General features: G+C 42.0%; 1 protein-coding gene and 1 long non-coding RNA gene across 10 annotated transcripts in view; one reads left to right on the top strand and one right to left on the bottom strand.

The window, feature by feature from the left end:
* The window catches only part of LOC130852546 (uncharacterized), a 115,122-nt gene that overhangs the window by 27,048 nt on the left and 73,172 nt on the right, over positions 1-14,902 (bottom strand). The gene's annotated exons all lie outside the window — the stretch shown is intronic.
* PPP4R3A (protein phosphatase 4 regulatory subunit 3A) overlaps positions 2,544-14,902 on the top strand; it is a 39,666-nt gene continuing 27,307 nt past the window's right edge. The window contains exons 1-4 of one of the 9 annotated variants that reach the window (XM_057733640.1): positions 3,383-3,509; positions 4,026-4,460; positions 5,338-5,419; positions 5,836-6,006. Coding sequence is in view for 4 of the 9 variants with exons in the window: in XM_057733632.1 (XP_057589615.1) it covers positions 3,368-3,509 (142 nt within the window). In the remaining 5 variants the exon portion in view is untranslated. Of the gene's footprint in view, positions 3,510-4,025; positions 4,461-4,519; positions 4,726-5,337; positions 5,420-5,835; positions 6,011-14,902 lie in introns of those variants that run through there. The other 8 variants (XM_057733636.1, XM_057733637.1, XM_057733638.1 and 5 more) reach the window with 8 other exon arrangements.

The raw sequence follows: 14,902 nt of genomic DNA, 5'->3' as shown, positions 1-14,902 counted from the left end.
TGCAAGCTGCCTTGTACTGAATACTCGACGTGGTAGGGAAGGAAGGTTCCAACTTCTGACTTTAAAACTGATAGTCCCACACACTGGGAAGCCCCCTAGCCCTGGTCATTCTGTCAAGGCCTCTGTCTGAATAGATGGGTATAACTCAAAAGACTGTACACTGCAGGTTTGGTGAGATTCCTGATAATATTAAGAACCTGAACCTGCCAAAATGGTAGCCAGTAGCCACATGTGGGTGTTGATACTGAAAACTTGGCCTCTGTGCACTGCTGCCAAATTGAATCTTGGAGACAGAGTTTTGGGTGAAGTAGAAAAGAATAGCTTTATTGTTTTGCAAGGCAAAAGGGAACACAGTAGGCTCCTGCCCTCGAAAACTGTGTCCTGACCTGGGAGGATCGGTGAGGAGTTTTATAGAAATTGTTCAAGGGTGGGATTGCTGACAAGATTAAGGTGTGTGCAGGGCCTGCACTCCTTTAATCTGGTCTCAGGTAATCTCTTGAGGAGCTTCTCTGGTTCCTTTAATCTGTCCTCAGGTGGTCTTCTCTGGAATGAAGAATCCTGACATATTCCATTTGCTCGGGGTTTTAGTTCTGTAAAGAGCTTAAATATATTGTGTATCCCTTGAGGAACCAGGACCCTGCCCCTTGGCTGCACTATTGTTTCTTGGCTGTTCTTCCCTTGTCTTTGTATCCCCTCCCTTCCCTGGTTACCAACTGTTTGAATCTGCCTTTTGGAACTCAGGGAAGGTCATGGAGGCTGGGGTCTGTTCCCTACAAACAAGGAACGGGGACACAGAAAGGTTTCTGTGCCCAGGAGCCCCATAGCGTCCAGTTCGGTTTCAGTACTAAGCCCTGTAAATGTGGCTGGTGGGACTAAAGAACTGAATTTTAAACCTTACTTAGCTTTAACTAGATTTTAAATTTAAAAAATGATACTTGATTTATTTTTGGAAAAAAAAGTATACCTGAAATAACTTTAATGTGTGAATCTACTTTTTCAACTGTAAATTTAGTGAAATTTAAATACGGACCAGGTATTTCCAATGAAAATTCAGCATCCAAATAGAAATTTACACTAAAGGTAAAATACACATCACGTTTTGAACTTAGTATGAAAAAAAAGCAACTCAAAGTATCTCATTAATTTTATATTGAAGAAGATACTGCATGAAACTGTCAACTGAAATAAAAATACACAATGTAAAAATTGTGAGTTAAGTTCTATTCAGGGACCTTACTGAGGGCTATAGTCCAGGAAACGGCCTCTCAGGTAGCTCTGAGGAACTGCTCCATAGAGATAAGGGAGGAGCCAGGAATACATAAAACTTTTTTACTGGGAAAAACATTCATAGTCAAGCACGGAAAGATTAATGCTTATCACAAAGAACGGACACCTCAAGTTAACGATTTTAGTACTTTTCTATGTTCGGGAAGATGTTAGAATCTGGAGGTCATTAAAATTTTTCCTTAGATACGTATCTTACTTTTCTAGGGACCAGTGTATCCAAAGCACAGAATGCTTCCTGTTTTTCTCTTTCCTGAATTCCCCTCTGTGGGCCACAGCAGTGGCTAATGGCTAGAATCTTACAGAACTGGAATGGCAGGCAACACTTGTTTCTTAACACAACAAAATACAATGCAAAAACAAATTTCAGCCGCTAAGACAAACTTTTTAAGGTGGCTACCATAAAATGCAAAATGACGTGCCGCTCACATTTTTTTCCAGTGGCCAGCAATGACCTAGACAGCCCAACAAACAGTAACCCTCCCCCCCAACCCCAATGGTGGCTAGCATCCGTATGACAGGAATGAGAAGGCCATTCCTTTGCAAAGATTACCAGTGTTCAACACCGAACGCTGAAACTTACTCATCCTGCTTATACAGTTCCCTGCTTGTTTCTGTAAGCCCCTCAAGTTCTTTTTGCAACATGAAAAACTAGAAAATAATTCCAACAAAGGATAAAGGCACAGAGGTAGCAGCTACCGGAAGGAGACGTTTTAGACTTGTCACTCCGGGCTTGGTCCCACGCCAAGAAAAAGAAAACCGGGCCGCGTGTCTAGACTTGCACCTCAGTGCGTGCCCCGTGGCGGCTCCCAGCACCTGCGGCTGACCTCGCTGCCCAAACCTGTGGTCTCCCCCGGAAACTTTTCAATTCCTTCCCAGAGGAGAAAGGCCTGAGTCTGCGAGGCGCCGGCGCCACCGACCTCCGCGCTCCGGGTGCCCAGTCCAGCCCCAGGGGCGGCTCGGACAGGACACTCGCGGAGGCGGGCGCACCGTGGGGGAGCCCCAGGCCCAAGCCGCCCGGCGCCTGCAGGGAGCAGCGGCCGGACAGCGAGCCTCCGGGGACGGCGGCGGGCCGACCCGAAGCCCGAGAAGCCAAGCGCCCGGCGGGCCGGGAGGCCCAGCGGCCGGAGGCGGGCTCCACGCCCCTTTCGACTCCCGAGCCGGGCTGATGACGAACACAGGGCGCGACGGACGTGCACACCGCCCCGCGCTCGCACGACGGTGCGTGCAGGCAGCGCGAGGGAGCCCCGGTCCGTCACCGGCGCGACCAGCGTTCCGCCTCCTTCGCTCCCGGCGCTCCCGCCACCTCGGCAACCCCGCGCCCGCCTCTCGTCTCCGTCCGAGGCCTCCGCCGCTGCGAGGCTCAGGGCTTCGCTCCTGTCTCTTTAAATGGTGGAGCCAACGGGCCGCCCCTGCAGCTGCTGCCTGGGTGGCCCCGCGCGCCGCTATTGAAGGGCGAACCAAGATGGCGGCGGCGTTGGCTCCGTGAGGAAGACGGAAGAGGCGGCGGCGGCGGCGGCGGGAGAAAGACTCCCCATAGGCAGGAGCGCTCGCGCGCCCAGGGGCTCTGGGAGTCTCCCGCGCCGTGGCAGCAGCTGCAGCACGACCAGGCGCCCGTCGGCTTCGGACATTTGAAGCAGGGGGGCGGAGGGCAGCTCGCGGCTGCGGTGGCAGGGCCAGGTATAAGGAAGGAAAACATGGCGGCGGCGGCCTGAGGAGGCGGCGGCGGCGCGGGAAGCGGCTTCGCAGAGATCATGGCGGAGGCGGGAGCAGCGCAGTGACCGGCGCCTCGAGTTCCTAGCGCGGCGGGGCGGGAGGCTGCGAAGCGCTGCGCGCCCCCCCTCGGGGCGGCCGGGCTCGCCGGGCCTGGACAATAGCGCCGAGGAGCCGGAGGCGAGGCAAGGCGGGGGCCAGAGCTCGGGCCCGGCGACGGGCCATGCGGGCGGCAGCGCGGCCCCGGGGCGGCCAGCGGCGGCAGTGAGGCCGGGGAGCCCTCCGCTCGCGGGCGTGCTCCCGTCTCGGCCCCCGATCTCCTTCCCGGGCGACTCCGGCGGGGCCTTTGCCCCGGCCCCCGGGCGGCACGATGACCGACACCCGGCGGCGGGTGAAGGTTTACACGCTCAACGAGGACAGGCAGTGGGACGACCGGGGCACCGGGCATGTGTCGTCCGGCTACGTGGAGCGGCTGAAGGGCATGTCCCTGCTTGTCAGGGCCGAGAGCGACGGTGAGTGGACTCCTCGCGGCGGGACCCTCGCCTCCCCCGCCCCCCTGGGCCGCCTCCCCGGTTTTGGGGGGGCCAGCGGTCCTCTCTCTCCGCAGACGGAGGGGGCGGCTGGGGCTGGGAGGGCGGGCCCCCGCACCCCTGTCCTCCCGGAACTGCCCGGAGAGCGCTCGGAGTGGTTGTTCCTCTGAGCGCCCCGCCGCACTTGCGGGCACGAGCGGGGCCAGGCACGTTTCAGCTGTTCCGCCCGGGAGCGCCGAGAGGTCGGGGACCCGGGAGCGGGAGCCCGGAGCGTGCCGTTTCTTTGCACTAGCGTGACCTTGAGAGACTAATTAAACCGATCGCCTGCCTTAGTCCACCCATCTGTGCAGCAGGCATGAAACTTTTCTTGGAGCTAAGAAAGTTCTCAGCTGTTTCACTTTTTGGAGCGTGAACATTTTGTTGTGCTTCTTTTAATTACTTTTTTTTTTCTTCTTCTTTTAAACATGTTACTGCTGCATCTTTCCGATCCTGTCGCAGGTTGGCAACGCTGGTTCATGAAAGTGGCAACTCTGCGCTCGGCAGAGAAAATACTTCTTTGCCGTGAGAAGATAGATTTGTGTTCCCCCAGTGTTAGTTTTCTCTTCCGTTAGAAATACAGAATTTTCTCTATTCACAGTGTAAACGTCCTGCAAGTTTAGAATTATTTTATCTGAGCTTTTCGATTGTTTAAATAGATATTCATAATTTGGTTCAGTTAGCAGGTGGGGAGAAGTTGGCAGATACCTTGGAAACCTTTCAAATCTGCCCTAGTGGTGCATATGCTTTACGTATTTTGAAACAGCCCTCAAGGTTCAAAGACCAAGTTATTTGAAGATAAGTGTTTCGCATTTCTAAAGACTTACTCTGTTTAGGCATTGCCACTTCCTCTGGTGGCACACCGTGAATTTCCCGTAAAGACAATGTTCATATCAGGTAAAACTTTTTTCAGATTATTTCTTCTGAATTTGAAAAACCTGTCTTGTAACAATAGCCTATAATTTTACGGTAGCTGTCAACTGTCTCAGTTTATTATTATTGTAGTTGTTCTGTATCTGAATTTATTACAAACTCATTTCAAGAAACTTGAATGGGACTTCCTACTCAGAACTCCAGTTCCATGGAAAACAAATAAGGCTCACCATTCGGCAGTTGAAGACTGTAGGGACATTGCTTTTCAATTGGAATTGAAAGAAAAATGGTAATTTGGAGTATATTGCCCGCAGGTTACTTTATAAGGCTCCCCAAAATAACTTAAAACTGGAGAAAAATTAGTTTTTCTTGGAGGCATTTAAAGGGTTTTGAATACATTGGGTATAGTTTTCCCATAACCTATATTATTTGCCTCTTAAAATACAAGTTTGAATGTGAAGTGTTAGTGTGCTTTTGTGCACGACTATCACATAGCAACCAGCTACTCTAACTTCTGTGTTTTTGCTTTTTTTGAAAACTTTTTACTTAGTGAGTTGGAAAGTATAGGCTTTATAGGTTCAGTTAACTTCTTTTAAGATGAAAGCATGTATAGATTCAAGATGAGTTCATTGAAATCTCATAATTTGAAATAAGACATAACTTCAGAGTCCTTTGTTTAAAGTATTTTTAAGCATTAAGTCCTTAGGTCACATTGTCATAGGGAATCATACTCTTCTAACACAACAGTATAGGAGTCTGGGTTTTTTCCATTTTTATCTAATAGGGAAAGAGCTGAAATAAATTGACTGTGCCCAAAGAGTGGGCTTAGAAAATTCCAGGATGCTTGTGAAATACTTTGTAAATAATCTTTATTTTGATGATCAATGTTTTTTTCTAACAGGAAAACTCCAAATGGGAGTAATAGTCAAAACTTATTGAGTGTCTGTGTGCCAGAGATTCTTCACTTGTATCCTCTGATGTAGGTACTGTTAATTAGCCATATTTACAGATTGGGAAACTGAAGCTCAGAGAAGCTAAATAACCTAAGATCGCATACCTTGGATTAAAAAGCAAGGAAGATCAGTGTTCAGACTAAGGTGGGGGAGAGGTGTCAGGGGTTGAATAAGATTTCTAGTCTGTGACTTGAAACTAGTATTATCAATTATTTAACTACCATCATTAACTGTTTACAGTGTATTTTAAACCCCCATATTATTGTCTACTTGCATTTGCTGCTTTATACTTAGACTCAAGTTTTATTTCAAAGAGAATGAAAACAATTTTTAGTCTAAAGATATTTAAAATTATAGTTTATCTCCAAGCCACATGTGGGAGTTTTTGTATTGGCTGCTGGCTTGGGTTATCCATTATCGTGTGCTTCCCTCATTTTCTGTTACAGGATGATTGAGGATTTTCTTTTTGTTGTGATGAGCAAATGGACAGTTATTTCCGGTATTCCATAAAGTGCGTCATTCGTCTTGTCAGAGGGCCTTATACACTTGTCTGAAAATCGGGAAGGCAGTTTCTGAGTGGAAATGCTCGTGTCTTCCCTGTTACAGGGCACATCTGTGTGAGTAAGTGTGCCCTTCCTTCCCCACTGGAGCTGAGTGGCTTGGCAAATCTGTAGCTCACCTAGCCTTGGAGGAGAGATGTCCCACTAAACTACTGAGCCCATTTTCTGGATTGCATCCTTATTCAGTAGGTTCCTACTGGCAAAATATGTTGTAGGGACATATCTTTTTTTAAAAAATGAAGATAGAGTACCTCATTTCTCAGGCTTTATAGCCATGTATGCGCAGACTTCCATCTTCCAATAAAGATTACTTGGTATTGTTTTTTCTTCTTCCAGTTTATGGTGTACCTGTTAGCTTGCTGAAGTGAGGGTAATAATGTCATCCATTACTTGCTCTCTCACTTTATGGTCAAATCATTCTATTTTTTTCTCCATTATGATTTTTACCACCTCCACCTGCCAACTTTAGAATTGACAAAGGAATTGGAATTTCTCCACACACTGAAAGATGTCTTTAAACATAAAATCATATCTGTACTCTTTATTCTGGATTACTTGCCAATCATCAAGAATAGTGTTCTTATATTTGGTTTTTACCTTAAGTTTTATAAAGTATTTTTTACATTTCATAATACTTTTAATTCTCACTTGCCTATTCAGAGTTAAAAAGATTTAATTTGCGCTGTTATTTGAGGCATGAAGAAATGAGACATGGGGAAATGTTTTGTTCAAGCTAGCACTGCTAGCTAATGGTAAAAACTGGAGTCCTATGCTTCTGCCTCTTGATAGAACTTGGTTGTAGGTAGGTCTGCCTGTACGCCTACTATAAATAGAAAAGGAGGTCAACACTTTGGGCAGGAAAGTCTGTTTTGTTTTGTTTTGGCTGCTGTGGTGAGAAATGAACAGAGGTAGCATCAGCATTTTTTATGTTCTTATAAAACAGTAAGTAGCATATAAACTTGCATATAGTGAGCATTCCAGTTTTAGCTACCAAGAAGAACCCAGTGTCAATACTGGGAGAAATATTTCACTTTGAAAAGTTCGTTTGAATGTGCTTTTTTCTTTCTCTTGTGTAGACCTACTTTGTGAAAAATTAATAGGCTTAGGATAACCAAATCCTTATTTATCACCTGTTGCATGTGATAACTTTTGGAAGTTTGAGGGCCATCGGCTACATTGGGCATAACTGATAGGGTTGGAGTGTACTGAAGGCTTGACACAGGTGTGGGACCTTTTAACATAATGCTACCAAGTTTTGTTTTTTTTTTTTTTCCCCCCTGAGCCTTCATTTTGGTTTTTCAATGCCATGTGTAATCTGTGGTCCACAAAATTGGGAGAGAGGGACCTGGAACCACAGACCTGCCATGAGTTTAAAGCATACACTAGTCTCCTATCCAGGTGAGATTTTGGACTTGCATTAATTCATTTTGAAGGTATTTTCTTCCTACTAATGAAGCATAGTACCTAAGCTCTTGCCCTTAGTTTTGACCATTGATAATATCAGTATACTCGGAAAGCCTAGAGGCTGAACTGCTTACTTAAGAGCAACAGAGCTGGAAGCTCTTCATTCTGAAGTTTAACCAAATCTGAACTGAGGTCAGGATCTAAGTTTCTTAACCCCAAACCAGATATTCCCATACTGCCTGAATCTGATCAACTGGTTGGTATCGGAAATAGAACCATAAAATTATAGAAACTGTAATACTTCATTTCTGGAGTGAAAGGAATTGATATCTTCTGAACCAGTGAATTTTCCAGCTAAATTAAGCTGTGTAACAAAAGATTAAAAAATTTCAACAGTTCTCATGGAATATTTCCTAAATACCATATAGTAGCAGCCCAGCGAGCCTGTGTTGGTTAGCCTTTCCTACTTTTCAGGAGTATAGTGATGCCAGGGAAATGATATTCTTATCATGCTGTAAAAAAAATAGTATTGAGTGCTGGTTATGTGTTAAATACTGGGGTAGGCACTTTAATATAAATTTTCAGTTAATATTCAAAGGCAACCCTAAGAGGTATTATTTTTTTCTAACCGTAAGTCTTGGTGCAATGATTCTTTGATTGGATAGTTCTGGGGTCTTTTTTTCCTGCACCCAGGCAGAAATCTAGGTGGTATTTTTTTTTTTAATGTAAAATCTTTCCATTTTAGAAGATTTGCATGAATTTAGTGTATGAGTGTTCATTATAACTAGGACTCAAACAGGCTGTCTGCTGGCTGGATCCATATTACAGGCACTAGTTTTGAGTTTTCTGATTTCACCTCTCAGATGAGACTTCATTCTGCATGTATTAACCACCTTCACCCTGTCCCTGGAGGTGTTTGTTTCGTTTTGATAGGGTGTGTTGGGGGTTTGCAAGAGGTTGCTAGAAAAGTTCTCACATTTTATTTTACAGGAGGAACCAAGATGTGATGACCCAATTATTTATACTCATAATTGTACTGTTTTATTGTCACTTTTTCTATCAGTCTATGACAGCTTTACCTGTAGTTTTCTTGGTGATGTTTGAGTGGCATTTCCCCTTCTTTACCATTGTCCCCCCATTTCCTGAGTGTACAGGCCTCCTTTTTCTCAGTATATTTGGGGCATCAATTTGTGTCAGGATATACAGATCTATCTCATCTAAAACTAGCATAGTATTCCACTGTTTATACTGAATTCACACAGTACAGTGTTGGTGGCATAGAGTAGCATTTCTCCAACTTTTTCCCTCAGGATACCTTTATAATACTAAAATTGAAGCTCTCTAAAAGCTTTTAGGTTTAAACAAAAAATATCTATCGATACTTACCACATTAAAATTTAAAACTAAACTTTAAAAGTTGTTTCTAAAACAAGAATTTAGTGAGAAGGGTGTCACCATTTTACATTTTTACAGATCTCTTTAATATCTGGTTTAATTCTTTTAAAGGATTCTTTTATGCTTCTGCATTCAATCTGTTGCAGTATCAGTGCAGACACTGTGAGAGAAATAAGAATGAAAGGCAAATAATCTCTTAGTAATATTATGAAAATAGTTTTGAGTTTTCAAGGCCGCTTGAGATCCTCACACTCTGAGTATATAAAGCTGGCACAGACATTGTTTCTAGTTGTTTTTTTTTTACCTTTACAGACACTGCTAATGACATCTTTATTCATATACTTGGCACCTGTGTGAGGGTATAGTCTAATTTCCTAGGATTATTGGACCAAAGAGTAGTATGTGTTTAAAAGCTTTGTAGATAAATGACCCTCCAAAAACGTTGTGCTGATGTTCAGTTTTGGTAACAGTAAATGAGAATTAAGGACCTTTTTATTTTTTAAAGAACTATATGTGCAAATATGGACTTGCAGGTCTGTCAGAACTTCTCTGGGATGGACTCTGACAAGCATTTGCTGTGCAGGAGTATTTTTTAGTTTAGCTGAGCATGGTTGATTTTGCTAGTGGTCTGAATGATAGATTCTGTGATGACAAACTTAATTACATCTATTGATGCATTCCCCTTAGCCTCATCAATCTCTCTTGATTTTCCGTATTTCCTCTTGTGTTTCCATATTTCCTTCCCAGTCATTCAGGTGGGAAATGGGAAAGCCTTTCTCAAATCTTGATATTGGGCTTTGCTATGTAGGTTTGTCTTTCTCTTGTTGGTGTAAGAGTGTCTTTCCTGGATGTGTGAGGAGATGGTGTCATGGTTGGGGGTGGGATGGGTGGGAGGTGAGAATAAATTCCTCTTGGAGGATAAAGGCATCTGTTTCATTGGATAGGATGAATGTGTTTCTCAAATAAATTGGGGTGGGGGCTGTTTTACATATGTGCTTCAGTTATTATGGTAAATACTGGATCTACCCATTAACAAAAGCATGTGTTCCCCTTAATGATAACCCCCTTTTACCTCCATTGATTGTAAGGTCTTCTTTTAAGGGTCATTTTCCTCATTTTCCCCCTTATTATCACTGCTACTGTGATACATGCCTCTCACCTACAGCCGAGTTCTACATCCCCTTCCACATCCATTTATTATTACCATGGAACTACTGTTCCTAGTACTGTAGCTGTAACAATTGATAACAAATAAACTTGTTGGGGGGAAGGATTAGAAACTAAGAGGTGGGAGTGGGGAACCTAATAGATGGATTAGGAATAAATCTTCGTTGCAGCATGTGGGCTTCTCTGCATGTGGCGCGCAAGCTTAGTTGCCCCGCAGCACGTGGGATCTTAGTTCCCCAACCAGGGATTGAACCTGCATCCCCTGCATTACAAGGCAGATTCTTCGTCACTGGACCACCAGGGAAGTCCCAGAAATGTATCCTTTTGTTATTATTTACTTTAGCCCCCCAATTAAAAGGCTGTTTCCCATATTCCAGCCTCTATAACCTACTGACATCTTAGGGAGCATGGTATTTGGGGACCAGAGCTGGACTTGCTAAAGTAGTGTCTTAGTCTAAAGCCATGGGATATGGCTGAAATGGGTTTCAGGAGAGATACTTCCCCCTGACATCTTGAATGGCCCAGGAAAAAGAAAAACTAATACCAGAAGCTTCCAGAATGTGCTTATTTTTGTGTTAGCCAGCACTTTGGGAGGGAACACTTCAAACTTTCAATTTGTGTTTGATTTTTCCTCTCTAGTCATCCTAACACTGTAACACCACTGAGAGAGTTTTGAAGCAAATGAAAAAAAAAAAAAAAGCAAAAAAACTGGTACTCAAAAAATAATAGCTATACCACTGCCAGGTGTTTTGTTTTAGCAGCTGCCAAGTGAGGTGTGTTTCATGAATTCACAACTTGAAGGGATAGCTCCAGCCCCTATGCCATGTGTTGTTTTATCCCTTCTCTTAAAAAACATTTTTTTTGAAGTATAGTATATCAAAAAGGTACACAAATCATAAGTATTCAGCTTGATGAATTTTTCACAGAATAACCAACACAAAGATGAAGATACAACATAACCAGCGCTCTGGAAGCCTGCTTCATATCTCTTTTCAGTCACTATCTCTCCTGGATCTCCCCCCAACTAATCTAACTTCTAACACCATGGATAACTTTTTGTCACTTTCTGAACTTTCTGTAAATGGACTTACGGTATATATTTTTGTCGGAGGCTTCTTTCATTTATGTTTGTAAGATTCATACACATTCTTACATTTACATATGTTTGGTTCATTAACATTGCTATGTGATTTTCCATTGTATGAATATTTACACTTTAGCTATTTTTTTAAACAGAATTCACATGCAATCTCATTCAAAGTGTATATATAGTTCAGTATTTTCTAGTATATTCAAAGGGTGATATAACCATCACCACAATGAGACCATTTTGTCTTCTAAAAGAAATCATGCACCCATTAGCAATCACTACCCATTTGTTCCCCCCCCCCCCGCTCCTCAGTCCCAAACAGCCACTAATCTACAAATCCTCTAAATTTGCATATTCTGGACAATTCATATAAATGCAGTCCTAATATATGTGGTCCTTTGTGACTGGCTTCTTTCACTTATGTTTTCAAGGTTCATCTGTTATAGTGTGGATCAGAACTTCATTATCTGTGTATAGCTGAATAGTATTTCATTTTATTTACCCATTCATCAGTTTTTGGACATTTGGATTGTTTCTACTTTTTTGCTATTTGTGAATAATGCTGCTATGAATGTATGTGTACACATATTTGTGTGGGCATGTTTTCATTTCTCTCTTACGTACCTAGGAGTGGAATCGCCAGACTTTCCCAAAGTGAATGCCTTTTTATATACCCACAGGAAAAATGTATGAGGGTTCCAATTTCTCCACATGGTTGCCAGCACTTGTTATTGTCTGTCTTTGATTATAGGCTTCCTAGCTGGTGTGAAATGGTTATCTTTTTGTGCTTTTGATTTGCATTTCCCTAATTACTAATGATGTTGAGCGTCTTTTCATGTTTATTGTCCATTTGTATATCTTCTTTGGAGAAATATCTATTCAGATCCATTGCCCTTTTTTAAATTGGGCTTTCTTTTAAGTTGTAAAAGTTCTGGATGCAAGTCCCTTATCAGATACATGGTTTCCAAATAATTTTGCCCATTCTGTGGGTTCTTTTCACATTCTTAATGGTATTGTTTTTAGCATAGAAGTTTTTAATTTTGATTATATCCAGTTAGCATCATTTATCAATGATATCCCATTTTTTTCCTTTGGCAGGTTGTGCTTTTGTGCAGTTTGACTTTTAAGGTGACATGACACTAGGCCTCCTGCATCTTTTGAAATATGATATAAAGTAATTGATTTGTTTCACTATTTAGTTTTCTAGGGATGGATTGTTTTTGAGGACATGATATATTTCAAAGTCGGGTTTTGGGAATGTATTTTCTCACAGAAACCTGTGTTTTGAATATGATTATATGCCATGACTCATCTCTTAAAAGTTTGATCCATAATGTACCTGACATACTTTTGTGATTTCATTGGGAGATAATAGGGTGCAATTTTCATTCTAGTAATTAAACAATAGAACAGTGAAAGAATATTTCTAGAAATAATTGGACATTTTTAATACTTGAAGGGACTCTAGACGTTGAATTCGTTTGCTTGCTGCTTTTTCTTGTTATAAATATATCAATAGACAGCTCTTTTTTTTTTTTTATAAATTTATTTATTTTATTTATTTATTGGCTGTGCTGGGTCTTCGTTGCTGCACACGGGCTTTCTCTAGTTGCTGAGAGCGGGGGCTACTCTTCATTGTGGTGCGCAGGCTCCTCATTGTAGTGGCTTCTCTTGTTGTGGAGCATGGGTCCTAGGCACATGGGCTTCAATAGTTGCGGCACATGGGCTCAGTAGTTGTGGCTCACGGGCTCTAGAGCACAGGCTCAATAGTTGTGGCACACGGGCTTAGTTGCTCCGTGGCGTGTGAAATCTTCCCAGGGCAGGGCTCGAGCCCGTGTCCCCTGCATTGGCAGGTGGATTCTTTACCATTGCGCCATCTAGGAAGCCCGACAGCTCTTAATAATTACCAAAATAAAAATCCAATGATTGTGCATAAAGAAAATTAAGGGGCACTGGAAAATTTATTTTGAGTATTCCGGCAAAAGTTGGGAAAAAGGAAGAAGATTAATCAGGCTTCCTCTAGAATGTGAGAATATTTGTCTGAACCTCAGTGAGCCAACAACAGTAAAAAGAAAAGAACCTAAAGAACGGGGGTGTTGAGAGTACAGCTGGGGAAAATATGGAGACTATTTAGTTACCTTAAGTACAGAGAGGATAAGAGATAGGTTTTGGGTTAAGCAGTTCACCTGTGCTATATACTGGAAAGATTCAAGTGAAGTGGGAAGCTTTTGTGTACACAGGGTATTTGCAAATTAAGTTACTGCAACTTGGGAAATGTTGGTATTTTACTATATGTATTCAGTATCACTTAGCACCATTACCAGCACATGGTAGTGAATGGTTAGTAAATTACTAACACAGGACAATATCATAAAATTAGTAAATGAATTTTAATATAGAAGCAAAACGAGTTAATTTGGAAGTGTTAAGAGCACCCTTTTCTCAAGTGTCGAGCCACTATTTAGAATGGGTAAAGCAACTGTTAAATGTAATATGAGAAGAGATGAAAGCTTTGGATGAGAGACAGCTGCAGAGAAAATGCTTCTTCTCAGGTATTTTGGGCCAGAACTTGTCTTTGAACTGGGATTGGTTGACAAGGGGAGAGGTATAAATTTAGTCTTAAAATTTGCTTTTTGTGAAGACATACAGATGGCCAACAGGCACATGAAAAGATGCTCAACATTGCTAATTATTAGAGAAATGCAGATAAAAACTACAATGAGGTACCACCTCATACCAGTCAAAATGGCCATGATTAAAAAGTCTACAAATAACAAATGCTGGAGAGGGTGTGGAGAACCCTCCTGCACTGTTGGTGGGAATGTAAATTGGTGCAGCCACTATGGAAGACAGTATGGAGGTTTCTCAAAAAACTAAAAATAGAATTGCCATATGATCCTGTAATCCCAGTCCTGGGCCTAAATCTGGAGAAAACTATAATTCGAAAGGATATACGCACCCCAATATTCATTGCCTCATGATTTACAATAGCCAAGACATGGAAACAACCTGTCCATTAATGGGTGAATGGATAAAGGAGATGTGGTACATATATACAATGGAATACTACTCAGTCGTAAAAAAGAGTGAAATGATGCTATTTGCAGCAATGTGGACTGACCTAGGGATTATCAAAATCAAGTAAGTCTAACAGAGAAAGACAAATACCATATGATATCACTCATGTGGAATCTAAAATATGACAGAAATGGACTTATGTATGAAACAAACAGACTAACAGATAAAGAGAACAGACTTGTGGTTACCAGTGGAGAGGTGGGGTAGGAGAGGGATGGATTGGGAGTTTGGGGATTAGCAGATGCAAACTTTTATACGTAGAATGGATAAACAACAGGGTCCTGCTGTAGAGCACAGGGAACTATATTCAATATCCTGTGATTAAACCATAATGGAAAAAGAGTATGAAAAATGTGTATATATGTGTGTGTGTAACTGAATCACTTGGTTGTACAGTAGAAATTAACACAATATTGTAAATCAACTATACTTCAATAAAATAATTTTTAAAACAATTTTACTCTTTGTCACAAAGCAGTAGTTATTTTCTAAACCTTGAGTCTTATGATAATTGCCAGGGGAAAATCAGAAATATGCAAATTAGCTTATTCTGAGAAGTAAATTGAGAATTTGAAGATGGAGAAGTGTGGTAATTCCTGTATTAAGAAACAGAAATATGAAACTTTCTGAAGGTGAATCATAATTTGGGGATGTACTTGGGCAATGGATCATATCCTTGATGTTTTCAAATTTTTACCAATGAATTCTTATTTTCAGTCTTGAGGGAGACCAGATTTTATTTATAATACTTATTTGCATGTTTTAAGTTATTTCTCTAAATAATACTGTATATCAGGTTTAATCCCACATCATCTGTCT

The sequence above is a fragment of the Hippopotamus amphibius genome, chromosome 4 (assembly GCF_030028045.1).
Source record: "Hippopotamus amphibius kiboko isolate mHipAmp2 chromosome 4, mHipAmp2.hap2, whole genome shotgun sequence".
NCBI lineage: Eukaryota > Metazoa > Chordata > Mammalia > Artiodactyla > Hippopotamidae > Hippopotamus > Hippopotamus amphibius.
The sequence above is the reverse complement of the archived record's forward strand: the minus strand, read 5'-3'. Positions and strand labels throughout refer to the sequence as shown.